This window comes from Manacus candei, unplaced genomic scaffold, assembly GCF_025592945.1.
Source record: "Manacus candei isolate 608988 ecotype Guabito, Panama unplaced genomic scaffold, ASM2559294v1 h1tg000028l, whole genome shotgun sequence".
NCBI classification, from domain to species: Eukaryota; Metazoa; Chordata; class Aves; order Passeriformes; family Pipridae; genus Manacus; species Manacus candei.
Genome location: NW_026138076.1, coordinates 26,698,811 through 26,726,505, shown reverse-complemented (window position 1 = coordinate 26,726,505; position 27,695 = coordinate 26,698,811). Strand labels below are relative to the sequence as shown.

Genomic DNA, 27,695 nt, shown 5'->3' with positions numbered 1-27,695 from the left:
CAAAGAGCTCAGCAGCATCTGCAAAGCAGGATGTTAAACACTGCAGAGCTGCTTCTGTGTGGGCGACAAGGGCAGCGTCATCAGCATAGAGCAGCTCCCGGACAAGATGGTTTAAGGTCTTAGTGTGGGCCTTCAGTCACCTTAGGTTGAAAAGGCTTCCATCAGTAAGGCAACGCAGAAAAAATCGTGCCTTGCAGAATTTACCACCTAAGGAGTCTTTCTGCTGTGCCTTTTGCAATCGGACATGCCTGTCTCGTATTGGCCTTTTTAGCCACCAGTGCGCTTGTGACAAACGTGGGTAGAGACCTTTCCCAAATCTTCGTTCGCGAAGCCCAGCCATGATTATTATTACTACCACAGTCATTTGCATCCTGCAGTTCATGCTTCAGAGAACTTAAAAGACAATTAGGTTGCTGTGGTACTGAATATATTCTTCCATTATGAAAAACAGTTTCTATAAACACTGACAATGGAAAGGGAATAATGAGACAGCTCCTCTGCGAGGAATGTTTTACCAAGACGAAAGCTCCCAGCAGGAGACTGTATGGACACAAGCACAGGTCCACTTTAAGAAGTTACTGTGTGAAAAATGCCACCTTCTTTCTTACAGCTTGGCTCCCCATATAAAAGAATAGCCTTATCTACTGCCTTTAAAAGCATTTAACTCCCATCTTTCAAATTTATTATTTATATTACTGCAGTGCCTTGAAGATTTTACCTCTGCCTAATTCCTCATTCTGCATGAGAGAGAGCTGGAATCAATTCTGCTTCAGAGGTGAAAAATCATCTAATTACACACCAGATGATGCATTAACATCCAGCCTCACTGACACCTTGGCAATCTCATTTCCTCAACTAGATCTGCATGGCTGTAACTGACTGCAGATTCCAACCTTTATAAATTAAAAGCATGACATACAGATTGCCTACTGCCTGGGTATGATATGGATATGCATTTTAGACAGAATTTGCAATGCTGGTTGCATGTTAGCAACTGCCGCTGCAGGTTCTAGTTTGGGAACAGCTCTGCTCCAAGGGAGGTTTGCTCAGCACAGCCATGCTGGAATTTACAAATGTTTTGCTGCAGAACAATGTGCTTAGTGGTTAGCAGAAATTGTTACAATGGTTTGGAGGGTTGGATGTACAGTGACAGCTAGTACTACTGAAGGGCAAAATCATGACTATGAACTCTTTCATCTGCTTCATACTTCCTCACTCACTGTAGGGCATGAACTTCCAAGAAGTCTTGCTCTCCACTTTGTGCCTATGAACCATGACAGGTAAATGAAGCCAATATTGGCCTAGAAAGTGCAAATGCATTAATGAAACACAGGACTTGGCATCATCCGCCATCCTCTGGCAATGACAAAATTTCTCATGGCATTTTTGTTGTTGTTATTTCTGTGTAGGTGCACCCTATTCCACAAGCAGGTTAACTGCTAAGTGCTGTTTCTAAAGAGTTAAAGGTCAGAGGCAGGAATCCAGAAGTAGTTCTTCAAGTATTTCTTTAGCAGTATTTCTTCAGGATATATCCTAGGATGGGCCAGCTGGCATGATCTGACACACAGCTTAGACAACAAGCAGATGGCAGAGGTACATATGGTTCATCACCCTAGTTCACCTTCAAAGCCAGCCACTGAACCTGCTGTTCCATACTCTGTAGGTCAGTTAATCTGACATAATAGTAACTCAGAGCATGTTTGCTGTCTGATTACATAAAAAGTGAACACTCCTACATAAACATGGGTTAAAAACCCCACACCAGAAATCAAAGCATACACCACTAAGTCGGCAGGACTCTGGCCCAGTGAATTGCTGTATTTTCAAGGACAAAGGCAGAGACTTCCCCACACAATCTGCACAGTTCCAGCCCTGCCACACCACACCAACAGGTCACCTTTGCTTTCTTAGCTTATTCAAGTTTTCCAGAAACAGCTTTCTAATCAAGGACCTTTTCAATCAAGCTGCCAGCCTCTAGATCCAAAAATAGCTCAGTGCACAACCTGGTAACAAAACTCGCCTGCCATGGTAACCAGAGATTATATTTCTTTGAAGGTATTGTACCAAAATATGCACTGTACCAGGACACATACAGAATGAAGCCTAATATAAGACAAATAAAATATATTTGCTCTTCTTATATTAATATTATGAAACATTCCCGATGCTCATCTTAATCTTCATGAATTGATTTTCTACAATGCACACTCCCCTGCTACACTCATTCTAACAACAGTGCGAGGGCATTTTGCCATGGCTGTCTGCTCTCTTGGTGTGACCTGTCACTTTCTTCTTTTCTCCAGGTTAACTAAGAACATGAAGTACATTAAATACATCTGTACTCAAAGAGCCATACAGTCTCTAGCAAAGAAAAGTGTTGCTTGTCTGAACTTTACCATACAAATATCACACATTCCTCCAAAATGGGAGGTTTGGGCATAATTTTTGTCTTTTCTTCATTTTTCTTGTTATCAGCCCACATCACCTGTGCAATCTCATGGAAGTTCACTCTTCTGATGAGGTCTTCTGTTTTTGAGATGTAACGTTGACTTAACTGCGAGAAAGGGGGAGTGGGCTGGAGTATTTTTGTTAATGCTTTGCACTCTGTCATGCACAATGAATCTCAAGTACACACGTCACCCCACCATTGTATGGTTTAACTTTTGGCACATGGCTTGTAGGAATTTTTATCTTTGAAGATGGTCAATTCTATTGGATTTTTTTTCATAGAGAAAAAAAGAGACACATACACTAAGAGCTGGCAGTATGGACATTTTTTCATGCTGTTCTGCTAAACGGCTTTCTTTCAGGGCCAAATCAGCATGCTCACACTTACTACAGCAATATTTTTGTGCTTCTAGGACAATATACCATTTCCTGTATTCTTTATGTTAGATTTCTCATTAGATGAGATCTCAGTGAAGGTAAACGTCCACAAATTACTCAGCTAAGACTGCTAATTTTTCCTTCTTAACTCAAACAAAATTCTTCAAAAGTGAACACTTACTAAACCAATGTCTCTGATTTGCAGCATATCATATGAAAGATGAGAAGAACATTAATTGAAGAAACTGCAGTTTAAAAAAACAAGTGGCCTCAAAATGTTCCAAAATAAAACACTCCTATTTTTAAATGTTATTTATGTGAATCTCTTCATATGTTTAGCAAATGTACTACATGCTGTAGGAAAATGCCAAAAGTAGTTTAAAAATAAACTATTTTTTCCTACAATACTATATGAAAACATCATTAATCATCATAAAAATGGCCTTGTTTTCTTTAGAAAGGATGCACCCCCATTTTACTTTGATGCCTATTGCAATCTGCTATATATTAAACATTGTATAATACATGCAGTTAAGCAAAGTTTGGATTTTCCCCTTCCCCCCACACCAAAAAAAAGAGATTTTGGTATTTCAGCATTACTTTTCAACCTGTATTGCAATAAAAATAAAGCAAAACTTTTTCATGCAATTAAAATCTCCTAATATGTGACTGTTAAAAAGCATTTCCATTTTCTTCAATAAAACAAAATTTGTCAGCATACTTAACTGGAATGAAGCTATTCGGAACCAAATCAAAGTTTTATTTTAAGTCAGTTTGACATTAAATTGCATTTACATATGGTGCCATAGTACAGTAATGGAAGTAGTACAGCACTAAAATACACACAAAACAAGAAACATATACCAGTGGAGGGACTATTCTGCACAAGCTCTGCACTTAACCCCTCCTTTTGCATCCATTACCAGGCACTGTTAAAGCAATAAGATTCTGCACTCAAATCTGTCTTTTGGTTAATTAATTCTTACATTCTTAAACTTGCATGATCTTTAGGTGTATTCCTCCTCTTACTTTTCTCCAACAGACCCAGCTCCTAGATTGCTGTACATCTTTTGGAGGACATTTTAGTCACATAATGCCCTATGCTATTCAGTTAAAAAGAAATCACAACACATCCTAAAGGAAATGTATTCATTTTTTAGCAAATCAAAATTTTCTCAGAAGTATGTTCATTTTGCAGAAGCTGTATTTCTTGGCTGAAAAACTTTTTTAATGTCCAACTACTGACCAACTCTTGTAACAAGGCTTGTCTGTCATACTCAATACGTATTTTTTGGGTTAAATAAGTAACAGAAGGTTGATCCAAGTATCTTCAAGTCAATGGAGAAATCTCCAAATATCTCACTGTACTGGGTCTGTATGGCAAGGGGTTAGTAGCAGGGGGGCTACAGGGGTGGCTTTTGTGAGAAGTTGCCAGAAGCTTCCCCCATGTCCAGTGGAGCCAATGCCAGTTGGTTCCAAGATGGACCTGCCACTGGCAAAGGGCCAAGCCCATCAGCAATGGTGGTAGTGCCTCTGGGATAACAAAGTTAGGAAAGGGAAAAAAAAAAACCAACAACATACCTGTGCAAAAGCAATTGCAGCTGGGAGAGAGGAGTGACAGTATGTGGGAGCAACACCCCTACAGACACAAAGGTCAGTGAAGAAGGAAGGGGAAGAGGTGCTCCAGGTACCACAGTAGAGATTCCCCTGCAGCCTGTGGTGAAGACATGGTGAGCAGGCAGGCTGTCCCCCTGCAGCCCATGGACATCCACATGGGGCAGTTATCCACCTGGAGCCCACAAAGGACCCCATGCTGGAGCAGGTGGATGCCCAAAGAATGTTGTGACCCCGTGGGAAACTTGTGCTGGTGCAGGTTTGCTGGCAGGACTTGTGACCCCACAGGTGACCCACACTGGATCATTCTGTTCCTGAAGGACTGCACTCTGTTGAAAGAATCAATGCTGGAGAAGAGGAAGAGTGTGAGGAGGAAGAAGCAGCAGCAGAGACAACCTGCAATGAACTGTGTAGTTTCCATTCCCTATCCCCCTGTGCTGATGGGGCAGGAGGAGATAGAGAAAACTGGGAGTGAAGTTGAGTGCAGGAAGAAGGAAGGGTGGGGGACATTGTTTTATGATGTAGTTTTTATTTCTCATTACCCTACTCTGATTTGATTGGCAATACATTAAATTTATTTCCCTAAGTTGAGTCTCTTTTTCTCATGACAGTAGTTGCTGAGTCTTGCTCCTTGCTCCTCCAGGAGCCTTTCATCATAATTTTCTTTCCATCCAGCTGAGGAGGGGAGTGATAGAGTGACTTCAGTGAGCACCTGGTGTCCAGCCAGGGTCAACCCACCAGGTGCACAGAAACAGTCTCAAAAAAATACACAGGAGGAAGGTCATAGGCTTTGTTTTAGGCATCTAATTTACATAGGAATCACAGAACATAAACCTAAATATACAGTCGAAAGAAACAGAAGCTAAGTTAAATGTTTATACTGCTGTAATGTACACTGTGGGAATGATACTTTCTCTCCATCCCTTTCATACTAGGTTTAAATCACAAATAACTTCAAATGAAGATAAAACACTGGCTACTGCCTTTTACTTAGCCTTCATGGGAGTCTTCTCTGCTCGCAGTGACTAGCTAGGGAATTTGTTCTAAGACTATGAATGGACCATTTACCTGAAGACTGACACATGAAGTCACACTGGTCCAAAACAATTTTCAAAGATTATTCTTAATTTTTTTTTATTTGAAACAACTTCCCTGAACCAGAGCTACAGTAAGAAAACCATCTTTTTATCCATCTCTCAAAAAGAGCATCACTAAGATCAGTGGAACAGTATGCCCTTGGGTGGAGGAAAATATTATTGGCTAGTAACAAAATGAGAGGTTACAAATTCAGTTGTTAATTCCAAAGTCTTAAAGTTAAGCACTGCATAGGTTTTCTGCCACACTTATGGTTGTATCCTGTGACTTACATTTTTAATTACCAGCTCTGCCATAACTATAAATACACTGTCTTTCAGATAGCTTGTTAGGTAACAATGGGAAATAAACAAACATAGCTGAAACAGTTTCTTAGCCAGAAGAGCTCTTCAACTTGCCCTGTTCTAATCAATTCATAAGTACTGTTCATAGATCATGCATGGATCAGATATCTACAAAAGGCAACATAATGAAGCCAAGATGTTGTTTACACCAACACTAGAAACAAACGATAGGAAGAGTCACGAACTAGCAGAGGAACTGGTTTACAGTTCCCTACCCATACATTTTTCTAGCTACACAGCTCTTAAAGTGGTTTTTCTTGTGGACAGTCTATCATCAATCAAATGAAAAATACTTCACTTCAACTTTTTCACAAGTGGAAACACAATAAATGTTATTTATGAGTACAAGAGCATATCAAAAACAATAAATGCAGTGTCTAAAACCTAAAATAGCAAACAAATATAACTAACAAAGACTCGTTTAGAATTCAAAAAACTTTTCAGTGGAATGTCTATCTGGTCAATGAAGGATATTCCTTCTCACTGAATTTATCTATATACAACATTCATGTGTCACAGTGCTTGAAACAAAACATGGATCCCCTTCAAAGAGCTTGGATGTGCCTCAACCTCATAATATCTATGTATCAAAAGCTGTATTGATATATTCTATATAGTCAGTGGTTAACCAGATGATAGGATATCCTGTATTGTGAACACAGCTCACTGAAAAACTATGAGTTTTCTTGATATATCCATACAATTGCTTTAACAAAGCAATAGCCAGAAGCAAGCCATAGCAGTGAAGAATTCAGGTTTCAATTTTTATTTTACTGTTTTATCCTTTTGTCTTTAAAAAATTAGAAAGAGAATGGGGAAGAAAAGTGAATTTTTAGTGAGTATTCTAAGTGCAGCGCTCAAAAAACATCCCCAAAGAAAATTACAGTGAGATAAATTTTCAAATCCAGATGCCATATAGATGCCACAAAATAGAAATTACGTGTCACAAAGAACAGCATCATTTTGCATATGATTTTAATGTATCATAGTGTAATTTGACAAACTGTTAGCTACTAATTATTTTAAATCTCATAATACTGAAAATATCTCTGTCCACATACACATATAATCAACATAGTAAATCAAAATTACTAATGCACTGATTTTCATTCCTCCTTTCTAAATGCTCTATCAGTGAGAAAAATAATAATTTAAAAAAATAAAACTTATCAGTAAGGCAAATACACGGAATACTCCAACACCATCACTGTGCCTCCTTTTAGGTCTTCTAATAATAAAAAGAGCAGATAAAACAGAATATGCCATACTGCAAATTGGAAAACCTGCAGAACACATCAGTAACAGACTGCACATTCACAAGATTAGAAGAAAAAAGACCAAAACTGCAATATGATCTTGTTTGGCTTACAGGTTTGGAGATTCATCTCCTGAAGAATGCCTATTCCCTGATACACTCGTCCACTGTCCTCTGTTCACAAAACACAGCCCACATAACTATATGAGGTTCCCCACATAACCTTCAGAGAGGCACATATAAATTAGGCCATATATCAGAGAATATGAAGACAGCTTTAGCACAATGAACACTGGAAAATGTCACTGTTCTAACAAGAAGTGAGGAAGAGCTCAAAATCTCTGTGCTCTAACAGTGAACCACTTGTCATCTGCCTCTGAATACTGAACAGCTTTTGCAGCTATTCTAATCCACAAAGAGTGAAAAACTTCTATGTGACAAACTGGTAATTTTAATGGGCTTTTCTTTTTTATAATGTTTATTTTTTTGAAGAGTTTAAAAATCATTCTGCACACCAATGGCTGAGCATAAGCATTATTGTTGGTAGATGTGGAAGAATATAAAAGGAAAAATCTATTCAGAAAAAAAAAAATCCCATACCATTAATATTAATAAGATAAAATTAGACACAGTCTAACCTTGTGAATTACCCAGGAGATCTGATTAAGTGCAAACAGATTCCAAGCACTATAATGTTGGGAACACTGTCTCTGACCTAAATGCTTTTATCATCACAAAATGTCAGCAGTAATGACCTCAACCAACTTCACCTTGTATTTGGTCTGCCTTTGATAAAACACCATGATAGATCCACAAGGTAATAATAACTTACAAACTTAGAGAGTCTTCATGATCAAGCATGACATTTTTCCTATACCAAGTGCCAAACTGGAAAGAGAGGTCAAAAGGTCACAATTCAAGGAAAAAGGCCCTTCAAAAGGCTTCTGCAAAGCCTGTGCTGCTAATGTGATCCACAGGGGTTCTCTCTGACAAGCCTGCTGGGGCAGTTTTAAAATAACCAGTTAAATGCCTGTGGAGAGCCAGCTCCCTAATTATTGATTGACCTACGTATTTTTGGCATCAGTTATGCCCCAGAGAATCTGATTTGACAGGTAGTTAAAAGTCCACAATTAAATAACTTCTGAAAAAGCCAAGACAAGCAGACCAACTTCCTAAGCAGATTAGTTTCTTCTGTTCATCAGAATATTTTGGGAACTGTGTAAAAATAGACATCATTTTGAAAGAATAGAGCCTTGCAACATTTTGTATGCCAAATAGCTAATATATACACATATGTACCACAGTCAAAAAAAAATCTTCAAACATATAAAATAATCACCTGTGCCATGACCATCTGTTAATCAGGATACGTTCATATACAAGGGTTGGCTCTCGAGAAAAATGGTACTTGCAGTTTAGTCAACTATTCACTGAAAGGCAATGTGGGTGTTTGTAGATGCAATACTCATGTTCTTTCCAGCTGATGTTTACAACTATTTTAAGGTCAGAGAGCTAACTACAGGGGCTGCTGTACAGTAATTCAATCTGTGAGATTCAACCTGTCTTGGAAAAAATTCACAAAAATTTTTTTTGCCATAATTGTTTTCCTGCTCTTGTCATCACTCCTTCACTGAACCTCTCTCCAGAAACCAGAAGGATGAGGTGTCATACCAGGAAGTAAAAGGCAGAAAAAGACACGAATCTAATCATTGAGTCAAACAGGGAGGTGATTAAGTACTGTAAGACTGTGAGCAGAATGGGGACTTATCCTAGCACAGAAGGGAAGAGACTAGAACAAAAACAGAGAGATAAAATGGAAGGACAAGCATCTTTAAAGTTCTTTTATTGCTCCTCAAGAGTAAGACCTAAACATTTCAGGAATTCAGATACTGTTGTAAAAAGCCAATGTTTTGATTATATCTTACAAGGATGAATAGATTTAGGGCTGAAAATAGTGGATAAGTGGCATGCTGCTTGTCCTTCATTGTACTGGCATGTACTGTATTTTCCATTCTTCTCCTCATTCCAGTGAATGCAAAGGTTTCATGGTAAACCTAAATCCTCCAATTTACTCTAAAATTATTTTCCATCAGAATCTAAGTTTCAACTGTATGACATGACTGCAAATCAAAGAAGTATAATCAGGGAAAATATGCATGTTGTGTAACTATCACCTTTCTGAATCACAGATTCACACAGTACCTGTGGATGTATCCACTGTGAAAAAAGAAGAAAATTCTCCTGGGACCAGTTCGTATGTGACAAGGCCATATATTCCTGAATCTCTGTCTGTGGCAACAACATTGATGACTTCTGTTCCTGGCTGTGTGTGACTGCTGATACTTGTCACATAGATGTCTTGTTCAAATATAGGTTGATTATCATTAATATCTTCTATCTCGATGCGAACAAAAGCTTGGGCACTCAGTCCACCCTGTTGGATAAATCAGAAAGATAAAAACAAAAAACAACGTCAATTTTAAAAATTGGATGATGCACAACTGGCTTCAGCCTATCCTTAGGAAATGGAGCATGCTGCAACAATATTGATCAATGAAAGTGTCCATTAAAAGCAACTTACAGTATCCACAATACCCCAAAATACTGCAAGCAAGCAAGCTACGTGCTCAGCAAACTCCAGTGGGCTGACTGAGTACACAAAGAACTGCAGCTTCTCTACAATGGTGATGCCTGAACATAAAGTCAGTTTTGTTAATACTAATGAGCGCAACACATGTCAAAAACCTTACTAGTCTAAGCTCACATGTTTTTACTGTCATCACCAACACCCCACTTATTCCTTCACAGATAATAGTCAAGGCTTTCTGTCCCAGAAACACAAGCCCCTCAGGTGACTGTGGTGCTCCAGTAAAGCAGGAATAACTCCTATCTGTGCGTCTTTCAGATTTAAAAGCATGACCATCTTAACAGTGGATATGGGCTTTTTCAACCATTGATCAGGGACACAGACTAGGAGCAGTGCAGGACAGCCAAAAGCTGACTTGTCAGGCTGCTGCCTGCAAGACCTATCCTTAATTTACCACCCTAGCAGGTTCTGCTCATCCAGCATGTGCCTGTGTCTAGACATTATATATATATATATATATATATATATGGGGGTGTGCATCTAAATCTCTATATGTGTGCACCTGTGCTTGCCTACATACCCACACCTTCAGCTGGTGTACACAAAGACAGAACAGTACCAAATTCACTGAAGGACATAACTGAAACAATATGTTGATGTAAAATTAAAAACTAATTACATAAAATTGTTTCCAGTGCATTTGTGATTTTGCAGAGAAGGAAGTCTCACCATACTTTCCAGGGATCTTGGCTCAACTTCTCTGCTCTTGTTTCTTTTCCCTACAAAAAAGAGCTGGAAAAAGAGCCAGACCTTGGCTGCAGCTTTGGCATCATAGCTTCTTCAAACCCAGCAGCTCTGCTGCTCTCCACACAGCTGAAGCTCCTTCTACAGGTGCCCTCCAAAAGCCCACGAAAATACCACATGGGCAGCCATGGCACCATGTTTAGTCTTGCTCTGGAGTGAAACTGGAGAAGCAAGGAGCAACTGCAAGCTGGCTTATCAAACTACACTACAGCAAAATACAGATTTGCTCTGGAAAAGCGCTGAATTTTGTGACAATGTGCAAAAAAAAGACAATCCTGCGGCTGTTGAACTGTAGACTCCACAGGCCCCCGAGTGAAACAAATGGTAATTTACTTCTCAGAGACACTACCTCGTACTCACTGCAGACTCCCTCCATGAGTTTGGAGGTGTTCATATTTCCAAGATTATTTTACAGCTATAACAACTACAAACATTTCTAAAAGAAAGCAGCTCTGTTGTGGCACAGCTAACACGCAGTGCTGGGTCACTGACATGTTCAGAGGCACAAAGCAGCACATATATAGCCTGCACATGCTGTATGCCATACATTAAGATACAGATGGAGGAAGAATCCTATGCTCTTCAAAGTCACGCTGAGCACACTGTGCTTGTAACAGTCACTTACAGAAACTGCTGACACAGATCAGATGCTGCTGCATATACAACAAACTATGCTGAGCTAGTCAAAACTTAATTTTGCAGTCCCAGTAGCTATAATATTAAAAAAAAAACCCACAAACAACTATGTTGCATATTTCTGCAATCTAATTGTTCATGTCAATTATTCTTAAACCTGACCTTTGTGAAACTATTCAGTGATTCAGACTGGATATGACACCTTTAGACTTGCCCTGCCACATAACAATCTCCCACAAACTATTTTCGAAGGTTTGCTTTTTTATCTCCAAGGGTTCAGACATATTTGGGGGCAAAAAATACTATCAGCATTCACTTCCACATTTTCATAGTGATTTTTGCTTTGTTCTGGTCTGGTTTTTTTCTTCTGTATTGAACCTCTGCTGGGGGGCAGTGACATTCCCAAGAAGGCCCAACTATGTGGAAAATTAAGATGATCTTGTGCATCATGTGTCTGTGTTTCACCCACAGACTAGGAGATCTGGCCCGCATTCTCCTGGTGTGCTCGTTTTCTTCTGAAGAAAATCAGGCATGGCATGCTTCCAGGGCTCACACTGCTGCAGAGGCAGCCAGCAGCCAGGACACGTGGCTGGGGCCAGGACTCTGTAGAGTACTGGACCAGCATCAGCCCAAAAATTACTGGGACCATCATGAAACCTCATGCCAATATGAAGAAATGGAGATGTGCAGATCTAGTGGGCTCGCTGCCAACACCCTCAGTTCAGGGCAAACCTCTTCCCCAGTACCTTGATTTCCGTGGTAAGGAAACCCTCTACAGGAGGTAAAAGGGGGGGCTGGAGGAGGGGAAGGAATGTGCTCTGTTCACTGTCAGAAGATGCTCTGCAGCTCCACAGCTTTCAGGTACTTTAGAACAGAAATCAAAAATATTTTTAAGGGAAGAAGGCCAAGGAAGAAGTGAGATCAAGACTAAAAAACATCTGAAAAGATAGTTAGAACAGCATGAAATGAAACTCACGAGAACTTGTGTTAAACTCGTTTCTTCTAAGTTTCATTACTGCTAAACAGACATGACACTCTCCAATTTGTATTTATGCTATGGAGTTATGTAAAGTGATTAATTCTAAGTATATGGGGAAGCATAATCTCTCAGAAGACAGACCAAATTTTATGATAGAGACAGAACCTTCTTTTCCTGAAAAAGCAGTGTATACCTTCACACGAGTCAAGTATGATATTAGCTTATCAACTTACAGTATTAACTGCCCCAGTTTTTGCGCTGGCTATTGAAAAATTTTAAATATCATCCCAAGTGAGAAGGAACAACGTACTCTTATTTCTAACAACATAGGTACACTTATCTACTCAGAAGCAAGTAAAACATGGATGTTGCAAAACATGAAGGCTGATTTAAATGAGTCTGTTGCTGACAGAAAATTACATTTGTTACAAGCAACAGAAAGCCACAGTTGTTCATTTTGAAATCCCTTATTTCATATGTTCAAGTATTTTTAACTACTGTTGTGGTGTTTGATGCAACAAAAAGTCACAATTATAGCAGCTTCTTTGTCAGAGTCCCAAGAGTTGTGTCCCCTGTGGAACAAAAAGGGGGCATAAGAAACTACCATTAAGGCAAAATAACCATCAAAAAAAATTTCTTTACTTTGTCAGGACAAAATTTGTGTGCAAATATGAAGCTATTACTACACCTTTTTATCGTGTCTCAGAAAAAAAGTTACCCTGCCTTTGGCAGGAAAGAGTCTTTGTCTTAATAAGTAGAAATGGTGCTATTTTGAATAGCTGTATTTCTTCATTTTGGAGCTGTAAAATGCTTAAAACTCCATCAAGATTTTCATTACAGCCTCCAATGTTTTTGTCAGTGGTGCTGTCAAATTTTTGTTCCAAACTAAACTGTTAGATACAGAATCTGACATGCAGACTCTTTTTTTTTTTTGTAAACCTAAAGGATGTCAACTTGAAATTGTAAAGCTGTCAAAGTAGAGAGATGTCTCCATTTATTTCAAAAGCCTTAATTTGTTCAGAAGCTTTGCCCGTGAATGTCAAGTTTCAATGTTTCAACTGCTTCAGTGTAAAAGACAAAGAAAATCGGATAAGCAGAGTGGTTTACCAAAAAGCAAAGGACAAAGAACAAAGTATCTTTCTATGCAGAAAGGTAGTAACTCACTAATACACCTGCTGATGGTGTACTGAACCTTTTGCAATGATAATGTAGCAGCCGAAAAACCCAAGACCTAGCATTTCTTACAGAAGATACAAGGATGCTTCTTTCCATCTTCGCCTAATCTATGAGAGTGCTCCCACAAGCTCTCATGGGATGCTCATTTAACAACAGTTTAACAGAAGCTGTTTTCCATCTGCCTCTCCACAGGCTCTTGTGTGCCACTTAAGTTCACTCACTACATTTTCTACATAACGCATTAAAGACACAACTGACAAACTCCAAACCCATGTAATGGAGTAGCCATGAACAGGTGGAGGAAACTGATAGTTTTGCTGTAAGATAAACTGAGCACCACCTGGAAAATACTTCCTTTTCCTCATCATTTCTAATTAACTGTGTTATTTTCTTTGCTTTTAACCTCTCTCCCCTCCTTCGTCAACAGTGACACTTCACTCTTCCTCTCTTTTTTCTAGACACATTTCTCCCCTGATCATAGCCTCTACTTTGAGGCCCACACCTAGCATCATTAAGCCATCAAAAGCAGCAGCACAGTGCCAGAAGATCAAATAAATATTCTACTATAACTCTGCTGTAAATGTGGAGAGTGACTCAACAAAAGTTCAGGTATACCAAAAATGCTGAAAAGCTAATATTGAATTTAGGTGCTTTAGTATTTAGGTGTCAGATGGGCAAAGTTTTAGAAGATATATCAGTGGGATCTACAAAGTGCTGACTTTCAGTAAAAAGATCAAGTCTTGCCTGTCACAGACAAGGTAATCAAAAACTGAACCCTTCTCCCCATTACTGAACTTGTGAAAACACAAGGTCCCTAATGAAGATAAATGAAAGACCAATTTGAAAATTAAGTACTCTATAGTTTCAATGCATTGGCTGTTTAACTTTTGCAATAAGACTCATCACTAGAGCAATAATTTAACTAAGAAAAATTAAAAAATGCATCAAGATTTTTTCATGGAAACATATTTCCTTTCAGATTTTCAAAATAATGTTCTGTACCAGACTAAGTATCTTAGAAACTTGTCAAAATTTCACTGCTATTGTCCAGCTCTCACATAACCTTTATTAATGACTAATCTTGATATTCCAGCTATGGGTATGTTTTCCTTAAACTTATATAGCTTCAAAGCATGTTAATTAAAGGAAAAATGAAATTTTTAGGTATAGAAGAACAGATAATTTTCTGCTGTTATACACTGCAATACTGACTGCTTTACTCTTCAAGGTTTGGATATCTGTACAAAGTACAAATTTTGAAGACAGAAATCACATATCAGTGAAATTCCAAAATGGTTACATAGAACTACCTCTGCTATAAGGATTGCAGACACTGTCCTAAAAATACCCACCCTTATATCCTTATACTAAAATCATAGAATCATAGAATTGTTTGAGTGGGAAGGGACCTTTCAAAGGTCATCCAGTCCAACCCTCCTGCAATGAGCAGGGTCAAGTTATTAGACATTTAAATGAGTCAGGAAACAAACATACAAATATATTTATGTAATTGTTTCTCCCCTAAGGAAATCTATGGGGAAGAAAAGCCATGTTGCTAAAGGTACTATTAATAAAAGGGAATACTTCTGTAGCCTCTGAAAAAACACTGAATTGTGACAGCTAAAGAAGAAAAATCAGATTAACTGCTTAATTATTACACATATATCCAAATTCAACACAATAGAGACCCTCATACTGCTACATTCTTAAAATGCAATAATTAATACCAACTGTCAACTGCAGATAAATTGATCTAGTCATGAATATGGAAATCATAGTTCGCTAAGTTTTTTCGGTGTACTATAACAAAAAGCACAGACATTTTAATGAAAAATACAGTATTACCAGCACAACTGCATTTTTAAAAAAATTAGATACACTTAGGACATTATCTTGAATGCAAGTTTAATGTCCAAAGTATGAAATAAAGACTACGTAGCCTGAAATAATTCAATTTCAATGCTTTTAAGTTCAAATTTTACTGCAAAATGTGGCCTGAATAACATTTTGAAAAGTGTCTTTATGTTAATTTTAACATTTGAAGCCAATCAGTATTCTTTTTCTTCAGTTTCTTCACAATTCATTACTAAAAGTGATGAAGGTGAAGACAAGTACAGGCTGGGACTCCCATTACAAATCACCTTTGGATATTTTTATAACAAAATGAATATTTTGCTGTGAAAATAATGAAATTAATAATTTTCTGTTTCAGTGTTTTTCTGGAGTTGCACTACCAAAATTTTCTGTTAAGTGGCATTAGGTAGACAAGGGGTCTAGACATCTCGATGTGTTCCTACCACAACAAAGTGTGTCCTCACCCTCCTTGCCAAACAGAGATCTGAAATGGATAATTTCAGGCACATACAACTATCCTGCTCTTGCTGTACCACAAATACCCACTTGCAAGCACCCAATCTTGTAAAGTGGGAAAACTCAGACATGCTGCTGCAGAGAGGCTGTACCCAGCCTCAGAAGTAGCAATGGCATCAGCCAGCTAGAAAGGACAAGGAATTTATCCAGGAAAATCACTGTCACCAACAGTAGCCATGCAGTTCTACCACCAGTCATCTTGAAAGAAGGGAGCAGAAGTAACCTGGAGTCCACTAGTTCCAAGAGGAGGAGGAAAATCAGCAGGGAATAACACACCCTAGAAATGTTTTTCAACAACTTGTTTATCAGTAATTGGGAATATCACAAGCTGATTTGATTAATTTGGGTCAAAATTTACAGTTCATGAAGTATTATTTTCTGCTCTCTTTAAAGATAGGACATTTTATTCAAATTCATGCAGTTTTTACGTACTCATGACATTCTCATTTAAAACTATACAGCATATCCAAATCTCCAAGTGCATTCACAAATCTGGCAGTATGGAAAGGTGAAACTTACCCCATCCGTAGCTTTTACTAAGAGGTCATAAGTGGTTGGATCTTCTTCTCTGTCAATGTCTTGAGAGACACAGATCTGACCAGTTCGTGGGTCAATCTGGAAGGCTTTGGATTTTTCATAAAAATGAAATCCATCATAAAGAGAATACTCAATTTCACCAAACTGGTCAGCATCTGCATCTGTTGCTTTGACCTGCAGGTAGAAAACAGAGATAAAAATGAAGCCAATGAAACTATTACTCATTAAAATGAGGTGTCCATGATTTTTGAATAAAAGTTACCTGTTTGTGGTGTAAAAGCAAATGTGCATACACACGAAAAATACAAGCACGCTCTGCTACCTAAGCTGTCTGTCTGCAGTTCATAAAATAACTCAGGTACTGACAGTGTAATTATTGCATGTAAGTTCCAGCATATAAGTTCCATTAGACCTGTCTTTAAAATTACTTGTGTATCTGTCAATAATTTTCTCAATCAAGTAAACTTCCCAGGACTGGAAAAGCCATGCTTATTAAGCCATGACTGTAGGCCATACATTAAGCTACTTTCCCTTCGTGTTATTTTTACCAGTGGAGGTAGGTCTTATGAAAATATGTCACATATAGATCAGACAAGTGCTGCAGGACATCCTTACCTAATGTATTTTATAAAAGACTTCCTAGAGCTTAATTTAGTTTTCATTTGAGTGCAAGCTTGGTGGTACTTATGCTCTTTGGACCACAGGTGAATTAATTTAAAATGTATTTGATAAAGAGAATAGTTTTGTACACTGCACCTTCAGTTTTATTGCCCTAACATCTCTGATAACAAGTGTTTTGTGCAGAGTTTGGCTCTTCTTGGAATGTTCCATTGTGAAAGCTTTCACTCAAATTTAGAAACATTTCAGTAGAAAATAATTTATAGAAATATGTATACATTAAGAATGCCAGTATTTTCAGTTCCCTAATTTGTCATTATTGGAGATACATACAGAATTTTTCCTTCTCAATTGGTTTCCTTTTCTACTTATTCTTTGAAAATTATAAATTCTGTGTTTTTTCCATCAGCTTGTCTATACAAGCACAATGTCTGAAGACCTTGACAGAGCTTTGGAAACTTTAGTATCACAAAGCCCAAGAGTTAGAATTGGTGGGAGTTCACAGAGAAGACCTGTGCTAGCCATTGCCTGCACCTGACACAGGTTGGTGAGACCCACAGCCATCAACCACGGGCAGTGCAAAGGTGGAGGTCTGCACAGGTTTTCCTGTACAGGAAAACAGCTGGCACAGTTTTAGGTACAGTTTCAAAAAAAACCCCCAAAACAGGCCCAGCCAGGGCGTACTGCTAGCAGTAAGTTTGGATTAGGTCATCCTGTTTTGGGGATGTAAATTAATTTAGTTGCATGAACAGAAGTTGTGCCAGGTCATTTGGCCTTGGGACCCAGAACAGCCTTTGGCTGTTGCTCCTACTGATACAAACATGGCCATAAAGACAAGTTGGTGCCTTCATTACAAGCTCACTTCTTCGTCTGCACAGGAATTGTTTTGGCACTAAGACAGTGAACTGGGACTGAATTAAAACCAAATGAACAAAACATGTCTTGAGAAGGGTGAAAAGCATAGAAGTGGGGAAAGGGAAGGAAACCACATAAAAAGTGCCAAGGCAAATTATAAAGCTACAACTTATTCTATATTAGTTATATCCATCAGAATTTCCAAGTGACATCCCAGAAGATACATGTGTTGTTTCAATTACTATTTTTGCTTGTTGTGGTTTCATTTTTGTTTGTTTTTAAGACTTCTCCACTTCTGCATGGAATGCTCAAGATTTGCCGTATTTCAGAAGTATCACTGTGACTGCACCACATACACCAGAACACCTTTCCTCCCACAAGATGGTTTCTCACTACTCCAAAGGCTATTATACCAGAGTTTCTGGTTCTGCAAAAAAGAAAGCTCCTTTAGGAGAACCCTGTGCTCATAGAGCCCTTCATTCCCCTCTCCCACCCTTACAGTTTGCATCCCACGGCTGCAGCTCAGGGTACAACGTGCATCCACTCCTGACCTCAGTCCAACCACTCGTTCTGGACAAGTTAAAAGCAAAACTCATACTTGTGCAGCAAAACAAAGACCTGGTCCTAAAAATTCCTTACAGCTGTATGTAAATCAAGTCTACAACATGTATATTTCTCCAGCCTTGTACTTTGTTATTTGTCATAAAAGCAAGAACAGAACATACATCTAGTGTGCTCTCAGTACTCTACCACAATAATGTTATGAAACAATAATTCACTTGGCCCTTATAAGAAAAGAATCTCCATTTATTTCTTTTGCCTGAAATCTAACAGAGGTGACGATGCTGAAAGGTTCTGTGTGCCTGTGCCTGCATGCAGTTACATGCATAAATGCTAACATTTGTGTCTGCAATTGAGCATGAGTGATTAATTACAGGTAAAATTTGAAGGTATTGTTAGAAGTTTTGCCCATTACGTCTAGTGACTTGTTTTCTTTCTTGTAAATTATGCAGTCCTCAGACTTTGAATAGCACATGCAAAGGCTATGAGTGAAGAATTTAAATAAAAATGCTTCAGTTCAAAGCAATACAAATTTAAAGGTCTAATTGTGGTCAACTTCAATTATTATAATCATCTCTCTCAGGCAGCAGAACTAAGTGGCATCAATTTTTGCCAAAACATATGATCTTTTTCCCTGTTCAAATCCCTCACATCTATTCAATTTCTACCCACTTAATAGTCCTCTTTTTAATCACTCACCATGAAACCTTTGATCTGAAGAGGGAAGAATCCGGAGTTAAAAATGAATGAAAAATTCACTGTAGCAGACAGAGCTGACATTGAATGGTACTACACCTAAGGTCAGGGAAGCAATTAACTATGATCATGGAATCATTCAGGTTGAAAAAGACCTTAAGATTATCAAGCCAATGCAAGCTGATTTAGAAGGAGGAATTCAGTGAAAACATGCTAACAAATTCAAGTTCTGATACAATTAAGAGACCAAGTTATTGAAGATTTTAGAAATTAAAACACATGGTAGTCTCTGTCCAAAACATGTTGAGTTGTAATAGCATACTGTGTGAGTACCAATCCTACTGAGGATTGCAGCTGTTAACTGCCTGAGAGCTGTGAATTACAGGAGGAAATGAAGGCAGCAGCAGGAATTTTCACAGTGGATTGATCAAGAGTGTTGTATGTTGGCAATATCACGAAGGTTATAGAGTTGAACGGATTTATGTGCGTTGGAGAAGTAGGAGGCAAGAGAATACCAAATACGTAACACCTCTGACAAGCCTAATATAAGACTGGGATCGAGGAGGAAAAGAAAGTGGAAGAAAAGGAAGTGTTAGGCCCACAGGACCTTTCTCCTTCTTTCACTAAGCATGATTTCAATACACTAAATTGAAGATACAAATTATTGAGTGTAAATTTGGGAATAAGTACCAGAAAGTATTCCCTCAAAAAACATTTTTAAAGGCCAACAAGAGTCATGGTATGGAGAGCTACTGGTTGGATTTCTCTCATCAATCATGCCTTCTGCAGCCTACATCCTTTGGTCTGTTTGTACACTGTCTAGACTGCAAATTCATCAGAAAAAAAAGAAAGTTTCTTTGGTGTTGTTGATACTACGAATAACATAATAAATGGTCAGGCTGCAGACATTCCCTCAGGAGGAGAAGAAAGGGGGACCTGGAGAAACATTATAGAGAACAATTAAAAAAAAGTTGATCCACCTGTGTGATGTTCAGACAGACAGACTAGTGCGTGAGGAGAATAAATAGTGTGAACGTTCTTACATACCAAAGGGTGTAAGAAGATAAATAAGGAAAATTCAACAGTGTTGGAAGTGCAGAAATAATTTTCTATTTGCATATGGAAAGGGGATGATCTCAAAGAATCTGTGAAATTAAGGATAATTAACCTCACCTAGATGCACACTTTAATCCATTAACACATGTGAAAGTTTGAATGGAGAAAAAAAATGCTGGCAGTACACATAAATAAAAGGGAATAAAAACATATTTTTTAGTGCTATGCTAAGGAGAGATTTCAGAGCTTACAGAAAGTAAATATTTGGTAGATCTTTTGCTAGTTCTGTTCACTTCAGTGGAATGATGACAAGTCATAGCAATGGGCACTATGACCCCATATTTTACAGGCATTAAATAGCGTAACCAAAAAATTAATTGTAAAAAAAGATTAAAGAGAATTATATCACCCACTAAAGTCCAGACTGATTTAAATACTAAGCCATTTTAAGAGAAAAGTCCCCCTTTTTTTCCTTTCCTTTATTTCCACCCCTTTTTGTCCTCAACAGATTAAAATAAAGTTCCTGTGGTTAGATTTAGCTTTCCTTATGTTTTTTTCCTAGGTATTATTACCTAACAACTGAGTATATTTTGAAAAGCAGGGCATATATTTTATGTTATATACAAAATGGGAGAAATGTCTTGTGCACACAAAACCACATAAGGAAAGACAATCCTATTACTTGCAGATCAAAAATTCAGGACCTATGTAAAAATAATTTTTAGGATTTAGAGTATGCAGCCTTAAAGTTGAATGCTTTGCAATGCTTAATTTCACATGTGAGTGACCAGGATTAATTTTATGGCTTTCAGATTGACTGACTAAAAGTGGACTACAATGGGAAAGAGCAGACCATCCAACCAAATAAATCATGACTGTGGTCATCTCTAATAGCAATTAAATGAGACTAAGAAATATTAAATCAATTCTTCATGGCATAAGAATTGCTCCCATACCACATATTTTATCAACTTTACTCCATCTGATTTCAGCTTACCAAGATATAGCTTTCATAGCTCATAAAATCTGTTTGGTCAACTTAATGTCAGAGTGTAAGACAGATTTTTATTTTGTGCATAAAAAGTGTGTTCATTCCTTTCAGTTGTATTGATATTGTGAAAGGCAAGTTAATTGCCAGTAGCCAGTTCTACAGAAAATCAGAATGTTGGGTGAACAAAAGCATACTCCACTACTCAAGACAACCAGGGGATCAGGCCCAGCCAGCATGGGTTTATGAAGGCAAGTTCTGTTTGATCAACTAAATCTCTTTTTATGACCAAGTGACCCGCCCAGAGGGTGAGGGAAAAGGCTGTGGGTGTTGTCTACATGGACTTCAGCAGAGCCTTTGACAGCACCTCCCACTACATTCTCCTGGAAAAGCTGGGAGCCCAGAGCTTGGAGAGGTGCATTTTTTGCTGGGTTAAAAACCGGCTGGATGGCCGGCCCCAGAGAGTGGTGGTCAATGGAGCTGCATCCAGTTGGGGCCAGCCCTGTTTAATATTTTTACTGAGGATTTGGACAAGGGGATCAAGTGCACCCTCAGTTAGTTTGCAGGCGACACCAAGCTGGGCAGGTGTGTTGATCTGCTGGAGGTCAGGGAGGCTCTGCGGGGGAACCTGGACAGGCTGGATCAATGGGCTGAGGCCAATTGTATGAGGTTCAGTAGGGTGAAGCGCCTGCTGAAAGACAGCAGGCCTGTTCCCTGTAGTATAACAATGCCTGATGGCTAACCCTTACCAGATGAGTTCTGCAATTCCTCATGTAGGCAACCCAAATACCACTCGAATGGCTATCAGTACTTTGGAAGCATTTTTTTATGCCTGACCTTCATGTCAGGTCCATGGCCACTGGGGATGAGAGGAGCAGCCTGAGTTGGTGGCATGCTATGAGTAAAATGTGACTGTAGAAATACTGGTAGTGAAATTACTGGTAGTTGATATTCTTCAAGTCACTCGGCTGTAACTGTACCTGTGAGATCAGCACATCAGCTGCCACAATCACACATTGTCAGATGTCTTCAATTTAGTGCTCTTATAACCCTGGTTAGCAAGCAAATAGCATATAAAATACAAACCAATGATATTTACCTCACAGCTGCCCAAGGCAGTGTTGACAATAATCATGAAACCAAACCTGAAGAGTGTAATAAATATATTATTTCTTTGGATTTTTGTATATCTGCCTCAACACCCATGATTACACCCCATCTCCCTAGTATGGCAGGTTTAACACGCAGAAATGGGAATAAAGCTGCAGATTTATTTGCTGAAGTCCTAAAGGCACGAGCTTTGACTTCAAGAACAGAACTTAACACCAGTCCTTGAACAACAACTTGCATTGACAACAAAGCCCCACTCCTCATCCTCAAACTGGGCTGCATCTGGAAAGCAACAAATCTAATTAGTAACTGGAATTTAAGCTGATCTTGCAACTGGCATTGATGCTCACTTTGCCAACCACCACAGGTACCCCATACTCAAAAAATCCACAAAGAATAATAAAATCCTTCGTCCTCATCCTTGCTTTGATGCAAAATTTCTCCACTGTACTGGTCAGGTCAACAGACTTGACTAATGTCAATCTTTCCACATTCTTTTCATCTGCTATAGAATGGAGACTACCAAAGCTGAACAACGGACAATCAGCACTACACAGATATGACCTTGCTGACTTCGCCTGCAGCTGATGCCAATTCCCTCAGGTCAATCCAGGAATTGTCATCAGTTTTCCAAAGGTGCTAGTAAGAATCAAATCCCATCAGAAACAGTTCATAATTCTCAACAGCCTTTAAAATGAAAACACAGAAGCCTAAATGCAAGAAGAGAATGACAGCACACAGACTGTAACCTCAAGTAAGCATTACATTTCTTAATTATGATAAGGCTTTTGGGTTTGGCCTTTCAAAAAATTACAAAATGGTTCAGCAAATGCATTTTGTGCTTATCTGTTGTGTTCTTTTTTGTCCGCACAAGTTGTATAGAAATTTCCAAGCTACACCGTTTTAAAATAAGATAAAACTATCTCCATTTCACATTATAAATCTCTCATAAAAGATCACACTGATTTTTATCTTCTTTATAATACACTGGGTTTTTATACATTTTATAACCTTCTGCATCTTCCCCATGGCAAGTAAATGAAAGGAAACGTAATTTACTTGATGAATTAATATGAGATTTTAGCTTTTTGCCTTCTCTGCTCTTCTGTGTATATAACTGCTGACCGTGAACAAACCTGGCAATAAAAAATATTGACAGATCTTTGATTTACTGCTTTCAGTTAGGCTATAGAAAGCAAGAAAAATTAAAATCACTGGAGGAGAAAACAGCCTAAGTACATTACAGCATCACGCTCTCATTCTGAACACCAGACCTCATCCAGCAAGCCAAGTCCAGATCCAGAAGAACTAGGCATTTCATTCCGTACTGTAATCTGCAATGCCTGCTCTGATGCTAGCCAGAGCCTGACTTCACTCCTGTTTAATCCTGTTAAACTGTTCCTGACATGCCTTCAGTTTTGCTGCCATGCCTCCTGCAAAACAGCACGAGCAGCTAAATCCCACTGATGCTAGCCAGGATCCACAGGTGTGGGAGGCAGGTCCTGACCTTATCACTCTTATCACACTGATAGGATCTGGACCATTACAAAATACAATTATGAATGTCTGAATTCACAGCAAGCAGCAGTGCTGCTAATGCCTACATAGTACATAGTAGGACAGTGGTTATAAAATGTGTTTTGGGAGCTGGAAACTTGAGTTCCAGCACCAAAAATGTCTGCTAAAGGACCATCTACTCTGTCAGACTACTTGGTCTACACTGCATTCCTTCTTATTGTGCAAATGTAACCAAATAGAACATAATTTATTTCTATTGTATATGTAAGCTGAAAGAACTGAAAAGAGAATATATTTCTGAGGAAGGAAAATAAATTTTCATAGCAACTAGCAAATATTTGCATGACTAAAGCCTTACTTAATCATCAAAGTCCAGACCCCTACTTTTCAGTGAAAGAAGCTTCATCCATTCATTAATGCTGCTCGCATACTCTGCTATAATTTTAGATTTTATAACCTTGCTATGCACTGTTAAGAGTTTTAGTACAAATCCATTTTTATTCATTAACTTTAGTAAGCTACAGAGCTCCAAGACTAAGCACCTCTGCCAAGCAACAGCAGAGCACAAAAATTTCCCTATTCTGTGCTAATTACACAAAACAAGGAGTCACAGGTTTAATAATCAAGAATATCTATCAAACAAGTAAATAAATATTTGTACTGAATATGTTACTTTAATGATTTTGCATTGGAGCATGTTTTAACTTTTGGTGGCGGGATTAATTTTAAACTCATATTTAATAAGTTGTTTTAGAAACCACAACTGGCTATCTTATTTAGGATGCCTTATTATGAATGACAAATCTGCAACTTCATTTTTATTGGCAGCATGTATTATTACATTAATAAAAAAATAATTCTATTTTTTTGCCTAGATCAATCAACATAATTACTATATTTATAAAGCTGTAATATTATATATTATTTAACTGATCCTAATGATCAAAATACATATCCTGAATGCAGAGTAGGTGGGTGAACTTAAAACACAACACTAATAACAAAGAGATCTTTTGACTATACTAGTATCTTTGAGAAACAAATTGTAGGGAGATGCTACAAAGGAGAAAGAACTGTGTAAGTAGAAAAGCAACCTTGAACCCAGCTGCCCCTTCCTTTTGGCACAGCTTTGTGGAACTAGATTTTGAGTCAGATTGAGGAGGTGATCCAATAAAAGCTCATCATAAAACCTATGTTATTGGTGCAACACTACATTTCAGCCAAGTCGGTTCCTGATGCAGCTGACCCTGCAGGGTAAATGGCAGGAGGGTGGCAGGAAAGTACAGTCCAGGTAGAGCCTAAAAGCCCTGTCAGCAGTGGCATGAACTTAAGACAGGCTCAATATAAACACTTACACGTCTTTGTGCAAACATTTCCCAAGCCCCAAAACCAGTCTGACCTGCGAATTCTGCTCACAAGCCACAGTACTCCAAACAATATTCCTGGCTAGATTGATACAACTATTTATGGAGCCATGTTGTCAACAATATCACTAAGAGTAGAGCTCCATTTAAAGAAACAGAAAACAGAATTAAACCCAAGAAGCTTTATTCAGATTATTGAAAAATTCTTTTCCTAGTTTATTTCCAAGTCACATTAGCGAGTATCAATGAGCAGTCAAGGCAGAAATCTCTTAAATTTTGCTGTCAGCATGAAAGGGTTTGTTATCACACCTTTACAGTAAGCAAAGACTATGCGAGCTCCCTAAATTGCCACTCACAAATACACTTGTAAATTGCTGCACTCATTGGGTAAATATGGTGGTTTAACACAGGGGAAAAGGTGATATGGGAGGCCAGCTGGCAGCCTGCTGCCACTGGGGGAGAAACCATTGAGATATCATTACCTGTCCAAAGAGCTCTAGCAGAAGGTTAATTTTGAAAATGTACAGCTTTGTTCCAGACCAGAAAAGGCGTCAGGGAGGGTCAACCCAGAGCCTGGGCCCCCCACACCTGTATTACAGCTGTGGCTATTCGATGAATTGCATGTGGGTGTTTGCTAGAGCAGCACGTTAACTGGTCACCACCCTTCCATAAATCAGGAAGGAGTCCTCCCCCCAAAAAAACAACCAAACGCAGAAAAACCAAAACCCAGAACAAGCAAGTTGATCAAAGCTAGACAGGTTCTTTTGCATTCCTCATGGCATCAGCTTTTGATCTGCTGTTTCAGTTCATTTATTTCTTCAATTAGTAGTGAATTAATTTCTTCCTACTATCTACTTCCTACTTTTTTTTTTACAATTATTTATATCCTTTAGATTGCTACCTGAGTCAATTAATTAAGTGGCAATGGATTTGTTTAATTTACCTAGTCATCCACACACCCTTGAAAACCAGGTATTTTTATTACAGCCATTAAAAATCAGGTACTACTGTAAGTCAGGTGACAATAACATTATCATTAGCAATGACATTATCATCCTCCTCATCATCATTTGTCCCATTTTATTTTGATCAGCATGGTAAGGTTCAAGAGCACTACTTCAAGACAAGCTTTGCAGGACACATAAGCAAAGGTAGTCAAAGGTTTCTATCACTTTACACATCTAATGTTCTGAATCCAAATGCTCATTTTAACAGACTGCCAAATATGAAGAAACATGAAATGCCTTCTAGAATCTCTTCAGAAAGCTGGCCCCTTCTGCCCTGTATCATGAATATCTGTTAATGTGCTTATGTGCAAAAATCACACTATTAATAACATCTTCTAGTTTGGCTCTCAGAAATACAGCCTGCACTACTTTCATTTATTCCCTGTAAAAGTTGTGTCCCTAAGCATTAAAAAGAAGAATAAACTCTCTCCTAAGGAAAGCATATATTTTGTGTAACTGGAGTCTTATAGATTATAGCCAATTTATATTTGGAAGTAAGCAGATGAGGACTCTCTTAGTTAATTTCTGCTTTTATGGAAAATTTAAAACACCGCCAAACTCACAGCTTGAATACTGTATTCATAGCACTTGAGAAAAAATATTCTCATATTTTCTTCACTGTAGAGTAAAAATTAGCAAAGGATCTATACATTTCCTAATAATTGGTGCAGAAATGAAGCCTGACACAAAGTAGAGACATTTCTCCCCTCCTTCCTTCTAAATCAATTTTTCATATACACACCAATTTTTTCCTCTCTCTCCAACACTGCCTGTCTACATTTCGAGCTATTTTTGCTCTACACAACTCTCACACACACGGAATTTAGGGGCTAACAGAGTGCAATGTGCAACAATAAGCAATCATCAGAAAGAACAAAAATTACAGAATATGCAAATCTTAACCTCAATTGCATAACATGAAACAAAAAATGTCTAACAAAAAAAATAAAGAATCCTTTAGTAATTTATTTGGTTTTGTAACCCACTGAGTGCACAATAAATATAAGTAAACCAGCAAGTTCTTCAATTTAAGTCAGCTATGTACTTTACAAATATAATTCAGATGGCCCAGCTTTGAATATGGAGGTGGCAGAGCCAATCCAAAAAAGCTGAAGGATATCACCTATGATCCATGTTTAAGCAATGACATGCAGAAGCATCACAAAGTCACCACCACTCTAAATTTAACACAAGACAGAGCTTTTAAACACTCTCAATATCTAAAATTGAGCTTACCACAAAATACTTCCTGACCCCAAACTAAAAATCCTCATTAGAATTACACTTATGCATAGAGCAAATACTCTGTTCAGTGAGGGGCTAGTGAAATTTACCTGAAACATATTCTCATGCCAACTAAGCCATACACATCAATAATAAAAACAATTGTGTGTACACACCCCTTCACAAGCTGCAGATCTTCAAATGAATGCAGCAACATCTATGTCATTCAGAATTATGGGGCCAGAAATACCTCTATTCCCTTTTCAGACTAGTCTAGATGTCTAAAAGAAACCACAAGATGCACAGCCTTTCATTCTACAATTTTTCCCTGTTCATACAAACTCTGTGCACAAACCCCATGACATGATGGCCACAAGACCAGCACGTTACATGCACACAAGTCATGTAACATGCATACACAGTCAGATGGAGCACTGTGTGACAAATGTTTCATTTGCGTCAATGTGATAGATGC

General features: G+C 38.3%; 1 protein-coding gene across 5 annotated transcripts in view; it reads right to left on the bottom strand.

Moving 5' to 3' along the window:
- The window catches only part of DCHS2 (dachsous cadherin-related 2), a 110,742-nt gene that overhangs the window by 47,794 nt on the left and 35,253 nt on the right, over window positions 1-27,695 (bottom strand). For all 5 annotated transcript variants that reach the window (XM_051790612.1, XM_051790614.1, XM_051790613.1 and 2 more), the window contains exons 2-3: window positions 16,206-16,397; window positions 9,337-9,568 (exon numbers count right to left, since the gene is read on the bottom strand). In XM_051790612.1, the coding sequence (XP_051646572.1) occupies window positions 9,337-9,568; window positions 16,206-16,397 (424 nt within the window). The remainder of the gene's footprint in view (window positions 1-9,336; window positions 9,569-16,205; window positions 16,398-27,695) is intronic.